Below are 11,640 nucleotides of genomic sequence, written 5' to 3'. Positions count from 1 at the left end.
AGCTTGTAACCAAACACCTGGGCCCATCCAGTCAGAGATTTTTCCAGGTTTCTGATACTCTGCTGGCTTCCTTGACTCATATCTGTCTCCTTAACTTTGGGTTCATTTAGGGTAGAACATAAGAACAGCCATACTGGGTCAAACTAAAGGTCCATCCAGCCCAGTATCCTGTCTGCCGACAATGGCCAATTCCAAGTGCCCCAGAGGGAGTGAACCTGACAGGTAATGCTCTCCTGCCATCCATCTCCACTCCCTGACAAACTGAGGCTAGGGACACCATTCCTTACCCATCCTGGCTAACAGCCATTAATGGACTTAACCTCCATGCATTTATCAGTTTCCTAGAGACTGGCTCCATGAGGTCCCTCACAAACTGGAGACGGTTCCTGTGGCTTTGTCTTTAGTATCCTTATGTACCTACTCCACGAACTGAGCATTTGAGCTTGGTCCAGAATCTGGGATGAGCCTATGTTGTCAAAACTGAAATGCTCAAAATAGCACATGCATGTGAATGGAGACTGGGTGCTAAAATTAAATTAACCCAGGGGGTCTCAAACTGGAGGTCAGGACCTCTCAGGGGTCATGAGGTTATTACTGGTGGTTGTGAGCTGTCAGCCTCCACCTCAAACCCCGCTTTGCCTCCAGCATTTATAATAGTGTTAACTATATAAAAATGTGTTTTCAATTTATAAGGGGGGGTTGCATTCAGAGGTTTGCTATGTGAAAGAGGTCACCACGACAAAAGTTTGAGAACCACTGAATTAACCCCTCTGAAGCCTCAGGGAATGGAGGGGAGGGGGGGTCTCCCTTGGTAGTGTGGGGGAGGCTATTGCTCTTCTCATGTGATCCCTCCCTCAGTGGCTAATTTTAAGGGAAGCTACCCTCCCCTGATATGACTCTCCCTATGGCACTGAAAATAAATACAGACTATAATTTGGCATTTGGGAAGTGAAAGAGACGGTAGCTGTAATGGAAAAGCTGACAGCTTGGCTCTTCTGCAAGCCTCAAACTGCTGACTGAGCTTCAGGGTAGGGAAGGCTGTGCCTCCCAAACCGCCTGGCCCTGCCCCCTATCCAACCCCCACCCACTTCCTGCCCCTGACTGCCTGCCACCCTCAGAATCCCCGACCCATCCTGCCCCTTGTCCCTTCACCATCCCCCAGAGATCCCCCCAACCACCACCCCAGGACCCCACCTCTGCTCCCTGTCCCCTGGCTGCCCCAACCTCTATCCACCGCTGAGTCCTGACGGAGCGATCGGGGGCTGCGGGTCTCCGCCAGCAGGTGAGGAGGGGCCGGCGTTGTGCACAGAACGGGGACGGGGGCGAGCAGGGAGCTGGGAGGGGGGTGCATCGATCACACTGCGGAACCGGAGTCTATTGGGGAGGGGTCTGTGCGCTGATCGGGCGGGGGTAGTGGGGAGGGGGGAGTGCGCTGATCGGGCGGGGAGGGGGTCGGGCGGGGGGTAGTGGGGAGGGGTCTGTGCGCTGATCGGGTGGGGGAGAAGGTCTATGGGGGTGGTGACAAAATAAGCGGTTAAACTGCAGGCAAGACAAGAACTCCGCTGCCCAGGGAGCAGATCACGGGAGCGGATGGTTTGGGGGTGGGAGGGAAAATGATGTTTCTCTGTACTGAGAAAACCCGTCCCCGTTGTTCCCTGGCTGCGCAGGGCAGACCCTGTTTCTTTGCCTTCGAACTGATGGGCAGAAGCGTCCTAATGCCCCTCTGAGCTGCGTCCCAACAGCCAGGGGCGGCTCCAGGCACCAGCGCGCCATGTGCCTTGTCCCCCTGCTTCTGGAGGGGGGGCGCTGAGAAGCGCTGTGCCTGGCGAAGTGGAGCGGGCTGGGGCCGGGTGGCTCCGCTCGGCGCTGCTGCCGGTGAGTGTGGGGTCGCTGGGGGAAGAGGTGGAATGGGGGCAGAGCAGAGGGGGAGGTAAGAGATGGGGTGGAGGGAGTTGCCCGGGGGCTCCCCAGGGACGACCCTAACCCCTGCAGCAGGCCGTCCCTGGGGAGGGAACAGAATGTTGGGATTCGTTAAGAAAGGGATAGATGATAAGACAGAAAATATCCTCTTGCTCCTATATAAATCCATGGCACACCCACATCTTGAATTCTGTGTACAGATGCAGTCACCCTATCTCAAAAAGATCTACTGGAATTCTAAATAATTCAAAGAAGGGCAACAAAAATGATTAGGGGTATGGAAGGGCTTCCCTATGAAGAGAGATTAATAAGATTGTGACTCTTCAGCTTGGAGAAGAGACAACTAGTGGGGGATATGATAGAGGTCTATAAAAATCATGATTGATGTGGAGAAAGTAAATAAGGAAATGTTGTTTGCTCCTCCTCATAACATAAGAACCAGGGGTCACCCAATGAAATTAATAGGCAGCAGGTTTAAAACAAACAAAAGTATTTCTTCATACTACGCCCAGTCAACCTGTGGAACTCCTTGCCAGAGGATGTTGTGAAGGCCAAGACTATAACAGGGTTTAAAAAAGGAACTAGATAAATTCATGGAGTACAGGTCCATCAATGGCTATTAGCCAGGTTGGGCAGGGATGGTGTCCCCAGTCTCTGTTTGCCAGAAGCTGGGAATGGGCGACGGGGGATGGATCACTTGATGATTCCCTGTTCTGTTCATTCCCTCTGGGGCACCTGGCACTGGCCACTGTTGGAAGATGGGATGTTGGGCTAGCTGGACCTTTGGTCTGACCCAGTCTGGCTGTTCTTATCTTATGTAATCATTGTGGCATCAGCTCTGGCAGAATGTTGGGCTGCTGGGCAGGGTATGAGAAACCACAAATCACCCCCCTACCCCTGACCTGTCCTGCTTGGTCCGTCTTGGCTTTCTGATCAGCTGCAGAGTCTGGAACAGGGAGGAGACCAGGGCCAGGACCTCTGCCCCGGCTCGACTTCGCTGCTGCTGGATCAGACCCAGTCAGACAGAGGAGCCAACCTCAGCCCAGCGCCTTTAACAGCATCTCTAGCCTGAGTGTCGCTGAGAGACAATGGGGCCAGCAACTGGGGCTGCTGAGAGCGAAGTGCCGCTGCAGGAGTTGCATGTTGATGGCAAGGGAAACCTGGAGGCTGGCGTGGAGCCAGGTAATGGGGTGTTGCTGCCTGGGACCAGGCTGGAGAGTGACCCTGAGGCTGCCCCACATGGGGCCATGTTCTCAGTGGCAGCAGCCAGTGCCCAGCAACCTCCTGTCCGTGGGCAGCAGGGACTGGATCTCCCCCAGTGGCTCTCAGGGCACCGATCCCTGGCTCACAGCTGCTGTCTGACGCACACAGAGGTGGCCATGGGTCTGTGCAGGGGCCTTTTGGGCTGGATGTGTCAGACCCCCTGTGACAGCCCTGGCCTATCTCTGCCTGGTTTGTTCTCCCCCCTTCTGCTGTGTATGGCCAGTGCGAGACCCCAGTGTGAGGGGACAGGTGTACTCAGCAGTGTGGACCCAGCCAGCGCTTGGCAGGGGGCACAGGGGGGAGGGGGAATCAGCTTGAGGTCCTGCAACCAGAACAAATGAGTCCTTGTCTCTGTGCCCCTGGACTCACCAGGCCGTGTGACAGCCTGGCTGGAGGTGCCGAGGGAGGGCTCTGGGCTGAGGGGAAGGAGGGACTGTTCTGCCAGCCCCAGCCTGCCTGAGCCTCCGGGCTCCTCTCCCAGAGCGTCTGACAGAAGGAGCAATCGACAGAACTGGGCATGTTCTAGGGCAGCTCGAGACGAGTCCTTGTGGCCGGCCTGATGGGTCTTTGTGTTTCAGAACCTTGTCATAACTGCAAGAAAAGTCAAACTGGTCCAGTTGTGGTTGCACTGATAGTTGTATCATCTGCTTTGATCGCCGTCATCATTGCTCTGGCAGGTGAGTTCCCAGCTTCCACCCTGCTCCCTTCCCCTCCCCTCCTCTCCCCTCCCTCTACGATCTCTGTGAATCCCATTCCCCTGGGACCTACCACCATCACTCTCTCTTCCCGGCCTATCTGCTTCAGCCCTTGAGACTGAGGATTCCTGGGGGATGTTCTTTCATGACCCTCCTCCTGCTCCCTCCCAGACCGCGGCACCTGGGCAGTCTCTGTGTCCGACAATGTGACTGACATTAGCTCCCCCCGGCTCAGCTCTGAGCACTTTGGGTCCAAGTCACTTTTACCATGTGCCATGAAGCAGTCACTTACCAGGGTGTCCCATGGGACAGGGCGCAGAGCGGTGATGAGCCCTTTGCCTGCTCTGTGTTGCTTTGAGGTTACCAGCCTGGCCTTCCTGCATCTTCAGGTCATGCCTGTGGCTGGGCAGCAGGTGCTGCCGTGTTATTGAAATGAGCCATAGAATTCAGTCTAGACCCCTCCATCAATGCAGTGTTGAAACCCACCAATCACTGATCTTGGCCATGAAGCGTCACTTAGCACCATTCACTCCCCCGGGCTACACAGCCAGCACGTGCTAGTGCAGAGGACATGTGTTTGCTGTGAACATGAACCCTGCTGTACCTGCCAGTAGTCTGGGGCGGGGGGTGCTGTAAGATGGTCAGTGGGGTGGGATTTAGCTGTGGGCCCCAGGAGGGTTTAGCAGCTGGCAGAGGGGATTGAATCCAGGTCTGTCTGCATTAGGAATAGTCTGTGCCGATGTCATGACATCCGTGCAGTTGAATTGGTGCAGACCCAAAGCAGACGCACTGCACTGGTACACAAAGGAGCTTGCCTGGGTGCAGTTTGCTGCAGGAGTTACCAGAGTGAGCCACACTGCTCCAGCAGGAGCGGCGTCAGGGTTTTTGGCGCCCGTGGCAGGGGTCCTTCCGCGCTTCTGGTCGTTGGCGGCAATTCTGCGGTGGGGGAGTCCTTCCGCGCTCCCGGTGTTTGGGGCACTTCGGCGGCGGGTCCCGGAGTGAGTGAAGGACCCGCCACAGAATTGCCGCTGAAGACCCAGAGCGCGGAAGGACCCCCTGCCGCCGAATTGCTGCCAAGGGTGGCAAAATGCCGCCCCCCCCCCAATCCTGGTGCCTTAGGCGACCCCCTAGGTCCCCTAAACAGAAGCGCTGGCCCTGTGCTCTAGTGCATCTCCAGGAGGTGTTTGCCCTGATGGAACTGTGTCACTGTGTCACTAGTGCAAATTCCTCTGATGCAGATGGGCCCTGAATCCCGGCTCCCTGTGTAATGGCAGGCTGTTGCAGTGGGCAGCACTGGCTCTCAGTGTAAGGCGGGACCTGTGAGCGTAGGGTTGGTTACACTCCTACAATTGCAGAGAGCTCTGCAGAACACGTGGCATCTGACCTGGAGATGGATGGTAGAGACAGCCTGTGCCATCAGCTGTTAGTCACTGACTTCTCTGCTCAGTTCTGTAGGGGAGGGGTGTGGACTACTGTGCACTGCACAGTTAAATCTACAGGGCAAGACATGGCTTGTGAGTGCGATGAGTGCATGCTCTTTCTTTGATGATAGTGGCCTGATTTCCTGACTCTTCCAGACTTAGTGTCCGTTCCTCCCTGAGCGCCAGCCACATGGGAAGGCTTTAGAACCACTTACCCAGTTACTGTGGTGCAAAAAAAGGGTGATATGCTCAAAAATGTCTGGAGGGGTTTGAGTCGGACTCCTCTCAACTAGTCAGGCCTTTCAAATATCTCTTGGGTGTCAATTATGGGTGACCCCACTGCTGTTTTTTCCTGGCACTGAAAGGGTTACACTGTGTGAGGGCTTCCAGCAAGTATCTTTCTTGCTGCTGTATTTGGGGAAAGAAAAGTCTGCAGGTAGGAGGTGAATTGCAGGGCCGTCCTTAGGATTTATGGGGCCCTAGGCAGTATTATTAAACTGGTGCCCCTATGCCGGATGGCAGCCCAAGCTCACAGCCTGGTGGGGGAGGGGGAGGAGGGACTTGACAGCAAAGGATAATGAGATGCCCGGCCTGCCTCATGGTGGCGGAGAGTCACAGTTCCCTGCAGAGACTTCCATGCCCTCTCCCTCATGCAGAATGGACATGAAGAAAGTACCTAATTAAAAGCACTAAAATTTGGGAATAAAAAATGTCAGTCACAGGTTTTTTGATATGCCCTGAAGTTTGTCAGAGATTTATTTGCAAAAACTTCATAGTAAGGGTGAGTCAGCTGTCCTGCTGAATACAACATTACATATAATGGAATACATGATGCAGCTCTTCTCTGTTTTACATTTTCTTCATCAGTATTTCTAAGTTGAATTTATATTTTAAATGTACTCAAATCTTAAGCCAGCATTCCAGATTACTACATATTTAACTCACTGAAACAAAGACATTCTTTTAAATTAATCAGAGAGGTTTGTGTGTTCATAACAATGTTCGTTGCTTTTAGAAAAAGGGAACAGTAATTTACTTTGTGTGATCTCCATAACAAGAGACATGGTTATGAAATTTCACCAACTTTAAAAAAATATGTTTCCAAAGATTTTAGGTATAACAAGGATTTTGTCTTACTAAGGTTCTGATTTTGCTGGAGAGTTCTTTTAAAACTAGTTTGTCGGATAGTCAGAAGTAAAGAAAGGGAACTCTTTGTCCAGCTATCTGGAAGGGAAGGACTGTTGTCCCTTTAAGGGCTCTCTTCAGTGGGGAGTGAGGGGAGAGGTGGTGAAGGGATGGACAGAAAGGACAGGAAGACTTGGAAGCACTTTTTTTTTTAACTATAGTAATTAAAATGTGTATTTTAGATAAGGGAGGTCTTTTGAATGATTTATTTAAAAAACTATGTGTGAAGATTCACACATTTAAGGCTAAAGATGATTGTGCATCTAAAACTCTATGCAAGCATTTTTTAGAAATGTGATTTTATAATCTTCACCAGCTCACTAATGAAATATTTTAAAGCAAATTTTAAACTAAGGTCCTGTAGACTGACATGTTCTGTGTAAATATTACATTGATGCACAACTGTTTTTGTCAATAAAGTCATAAACTGACAGTATAAAAATTTATTTGGGCATAAGCTTTCGTGGACATCTGATGAAATGGGTTCTAGTCTACAAAAGCTTATGCCCAAATAATTTGTTAGTCTTTGAGGTGACGCAAGGACTCGTCCTTGTTTTTGCTGATACAGACTAACAGGACTACCACTCTGAAACCTGTCAGTATATACCTTGGGGTTGGCAAATGCCTGTTAAATGGCTTTATTACCCCTTGAATGTCTCTTTAACAGTTTCAGTGTTGTGCTAATAGGTCTGGCAGGCTGGAGCTTTTTTCACTTTTAACTACTAGATTCCCTCCCAAGGAAGACTCACCAGGCTAGAGCAGCCATCTGTGGGAGCCTGCAGGAAGGGTCAGAACAGGGATAAGAAAATAAGCTGGTGGACACTAAGACCCAGTGGTGCCCCAAATTTTCAGGTGCCCTACGCAGCTGCCTATGTTGCCTATGCCTAAGGACGGCCCTGGTGAATTGAGTTACATCATTCCTGGCTGACAAGGTAACTGGTCACTTCCTGTTGCTGCGGTTTCTCATGCCACCTTGTGACTTTCATGTCCCTGTGTGAAAGTTACTGCACATTCTTCTGTTATTCACCTGCTGTTTGTTGCTAGGTTGAACATCCAGCAGTTGATCTTGTGCCTGGGATGAAATGCTCTGAGCTGTGTTAGTCCCTCCCAGGCTAGGAGTGTCCCTGGAATCCTCCCTGCCAGGCAAATTTACTGTGACAAACATCTCTGTTAACCTGCATCTGATTGCAGTGGACAGGCCCAGGCTGGGGATCCCAGTAAGCGTGGCATGTCAGTCAATTGACTGCCTGTTTGGCTGCAGTCACAGTATCAAATACTCCAGCAAGAACCCTGGGGGTAGGAGTCCACCTGCCTTTTTGATTGTGTGCGTGTTTTTCAGAACTTCCTTTCATTGTTTTGCTTTTTGATCTGAGTTAAAATAAGTCAGTTAAGTACTTTTTTTTTTATATTTATTTTTTAAATTAGGCGTAAGTATCTATCTAAAGCTAAACCTCCTGGAGACAATGAACTCTTGTTCTTGTTTACTGTTCTGATAAATTGGTATTTTAAAATATTTGACCGTTTTTGACACATTTGACTGGTTAATTGAACGATTATTTTTGTACTAGTCAAATGCCCAATTCTAGATGCAGCTCTTACCTCACATGTTACTTTCTCATTCTCAGTGCTGGCATCTAAGCTTTCATCAGCTGATCTGTGCCCCCCTGCATGCACAGACGGCTGGATCGGGTACCGAGGGAAATGCTACTATTTCTCCAAGACTGAAGGGAACTGGACCTATGTCCAGAGACTCTGCTCCTCCTTTGGTGCCTCCTTGGCTGGGATTGACAGTGAGCAGGAATTGGTGAGCGACTCTCTAATTGGGATACACTGTCCTTAGCACAGCAGCTGCTGCAGTAGGATGTGGGCTCTGCCCCTGGGAGGCAAGGAGCAGCTCTGACCCCTCTCGTGCTGGGAGGCCAGAGCGAATGGACTTCCAGCCACTCAATGCTGGGCCCAGGGCCCTGCTGTCTGTGTGTGACCACAGGGATTGCCCATTCTCAGCTGCCCCCTCCCCGAATAAGGAGACAGCCCCTGTCTAAGGCAGGGATGGCTCAGGCATCTCCTGGCATGCTGGCTGCTGGACTGGGCCTGAGAACACAGGTAGCGCTCCTGCTTTGGGGATGGGAAAGGAGCAGACAGCTGAGGATGGGGGGGGATCCTCTCACATTGACCTCTCCCACTTCAGCTTGATTCACTCCCACCTCCTACCTTGCTATGGGGAACGGCAGCTGCTCTGTGAGAACAAACCCGGCAGCTGCCCCAAGCCCAGGGGAACTTGGGGTACAGGTGACTGGGAGCACAGGGGCAGGGAGGGTTAATACAGCCTGGGTGATCTTGTGCTTTGCAAGAGGGAAAGGGAAATCCAGTTTCCTTCTGAAAATAAATTGAGCCCCTTCAGTGTGTGACTAGGATTCTCTGCAGTTCAGAGCCCTGAAGAGGGGGGCGGGGAAAGCACCAGAGCTGGGGTTGATCCATGCTGTCCCTCTTTCTTTCAGATGTTCCTGCTGTGCCATAAGGATATCCATGAGCACTGGATCAGCCTCTGGAGGGAGCAGGGGCAGCCCTGGAAATGGACCAACAGCACCGAATTCAACGACCTGTGAGTCTGTCTCACCCTCTGTACTAATTCCCTGGGCTTGGGGATTCTGGTGTCTGAGCTGTTTGAGTTCAGCTGGACCCACCATTCAGTGGTAGTAAAACAGCCAGACACAGCCCTAGTCTGTTCGCATACTGCGTGTATTAGAGAGCAATGGGAGCCAGCCACAGCCAGAGGTGCCCTTGCAGTGTGCTGGGATTTCAGCTGGGACACTCGCTGTTCTTCCCCAGCCCTCATCTGAGACACACCATCCCTGTCACTGGAGCTAAAGAATCCACTTCTTTAACTGAAAACCCCTCCTGACTGATAAAGCTCTTACACAGGCCAGCCACTAGAGGAGGATGGAGACCCCCCACTTCTCTGGTCCGGGTTACTTCAGTACTTTGAAAAATCAGGCTGTTATGGCGCTGGGTCAGTGCTCCCCAACGGCCAGTCCCCATTCTGCTGTATTGGACCCAACCTTTGGATCCCCCCTGCTTCCAGCTCCACTGGGCCCGAATAGCTACCAGACACTGTCTCTAGTTCAGGCCTCTGTGGCACACTTCTGGGGTACAGACTCCCTGTCTGGTACCCTCCTTAGGATGTGGGACCCTGCAGTCCAGCTGCTGTAGGACCCCGAACCAGTGCTGAACCCTCCGAAACCTCCTTAGAGGCCATGCTGTCCCAAGAGCTCCACCTGCCACTCCAGAGTAACTCTGGGAGAGTCATGTGACGGTTACAAACAAGGAACTCCTGCTTTCGCAAAGGAACTTCTCAAACACACTCTTTTCCCTCCTCCCAATGGAACGCTCAGGAGTTTTATAGATCAATGGAAGAGGAAACCCTGAATGCAATTTCCTCTTTCAGTGTCATCTTGATTCTGCTCAGAGTGTTTCAAGGAGCAAGTGCCCCCCACTTTCCCTGCTCAGTCATCTGGTTCTGATGAGGGTCTGCCCCTCTTGTTAGAGGACTGGTCCCTTTTGAAAATTAGTCTCTCAAATTCTCTCCGTCCTGCTGGGGACTTTCCATTCTCCAGCACCCCCGTGGGCTGCTCAGCATAGAGGGGCACTAACAATCAGTGGTTCTGCAAAGCCCCCACTGTCCTGAGCTCTGCTCTTGAGGGGCTGTGAGAGTAGCTGCTCCGCACTCAGGCCTCCACTGTGGAGAACGGCTCCCCTGGCTGTGACTGGTGTGAAATACCCAGGCTCTGCCTGACTGCAGCTCTCTGGCTTCTGTGTTGCAGGTTTCAGATAAGAGGAGGTGATGACTGCGCGTATCTGAATGATGAGAAAGGGGTCAGCAGCTCACGGTGCTACATGGAAAGACGGTGGATCTGTAGGCAAACCTGAGGTGTATGTGATGGGAAAAGGGACTGCACTGGAAGGGAGCACAAAATAAGCCTCCGAGAAATGACACTGATACAACTCATACCTACTTGAATGAACCATGTCCCTGTTCATCAGCCTGGCCAACATCTCAAAATCGGGCAGTGGGGCCCTCAAGCAATAAGTGTGTGTCGTTTAAACTGTGGATTCTTTGTATGTGCCTTCTGCTTCTGAACCTTTCAACTCAGGGACACGTTGTCAAGTTTCTCTCTGCAGCTGAGAGGGTGAGATCTTATGAGAAGGATTCTCAGAAACACACTGGGGAAGTAACGGAAGGGGAGGCCTTGTTAGTTTAGACTCCAGAACAGCGTTTCTAAGGAAAGCAAAACAGAAAGAAAAAATAACATTTCAGCACTGGGGAAAGGGCAGTTTCTTGTGTTTCTGAAGCCTTCTGATTCTGTTTCTGAGCAAGTTGCAGTGTGCGCTGTTTGTAAGAGAAATTAATCAAATTGAAATGTAGTGCAATGTCCGTATAGCACTCATGCAGGGGAAGTTGAACAAAATTACCACGGTGAATTTCAGAGGCACAAGCTTTTAAGTGATGCAAAAACCAAGCTGAAAAGACAACAGCAGTGGCTCAGCGAGTTTGTTGTTACTATTATCATTATTATTACTGGGAGGGATGTATAGGTTTTTTTTTGGTTTTTTTTGTCTGTGAAAGAAATTTTGGACCTATATTGGCAGATATGTTCTTTAATTATTATTTGGACTTCTTTTATGTAAAGTATGTATTTTTAAATTTAGTTCAGAATTGTTGTACAGCCATCCACCTTTTACCAAAAAAGCAAAAGAACAAAAAAGACAAGAATGTGCAAATAACTTGTTTTGTGTTCAGGTCCAGTAAAGAATAAGCACAACTCTACCTTACATCTATTATTAAGTCTGCAAAAAACCCCTACGTAAATATGCACATGTAAATAATTTATTTATTTTTCCTACAGTTAGTTACGTATGGTCAGAGTCACGTTCTGAGGCTGCCAAAATTTTGTGAGAACGCCAGCTCTAGAAAGTGGTATGGTTACACGGAAAACAAAATCATTACTTTCCAGTATTTTTTTCACTCTCACTTGCATCTCTGTTCTTTGATGATAAACTCATTCTTGTTTTCTGTAGATATAGATGTGATGTTGCATTCCATATGTTTATGCAAATATGTTTACGAGTGTGAATACAATGCAACTGAAATATGTTTT

The 11,640-nt window shown here is 50.4% G+C and overlaps 1 protein-coding gene across 1 annotated transcript; it reads left to right on the top strand.

Moving 5' to 3' along the window:
- The first annotated feature begins 2,978 nt into the window (after nucleotides 1–2,978).
- On the top strand, nucleotides 2,979–10,411 carry LOC127032342 (C-type lectin domain family 2 member D-like). The gene is made up of 5 exons (XM_050919558.1): nucleotides 2,979–3,102; nucleotides 3,762–3,860; nucleotides 8,110–8,288; nucleotides 8,983–9,086; nucleotides 10,306–10,411. Exons 1-5 carry the CDS (start codon nucleotides 3,009–3,011, stop codon nucleotides 10,409–10,411), a joined length of 582 nt encoding a protein of 193 aa, XP_050775515.1. The 5' UTR covers nucleotides 2,979–3,008.
- The last annotated feature ends 1,229 nt before the right edge of the window (nucleotides 10,412–11,640 follow it).

Source organism: Gopherus flavomarginatus, chromosome 12 (assembly GCF_025201925.1).
Source record: "Gopherus flavomarginatus isolate rGopFla2 chromosome 12, rGopFla2.mat.asm, whole genome shotgun sequence".
Taxonomy (NCBI): Eukaryota; Metazoa; Chordata; order Testudines; family Testudinidae; genus Gopherus; species Gopherus flavomarginatus.
This window is presented reverse-complemented; position numbering and strand designations above follow the sequence as displayed.

Excerpts from the sequence above, each read along its gene's own strand:
- LOC127032342 (XM_050919558.1), top strand. The coding sequence starts at position 3,009 with ATGGGGCCAGCAACTGGGGCTGCTGAGAGCGAAGTGCCGCTGCAGGAG. Across the intron at positions 3,103-3,761 it reads GGAGGCTGGCGTGGAGCCAG|AACCTTGTCATAACTGCAAG; the intron begins GTAATGGGGTGT and ends TTTGTGTTTCAG. Across the intron at positions 3,861-8,109 it reads CGTCATCATTGCTCTGGCAG|TGCTGGCATCTAAGCTTTCA; the intron begins GTGAGTTCCCAG and ends TCTCATTCTCAG.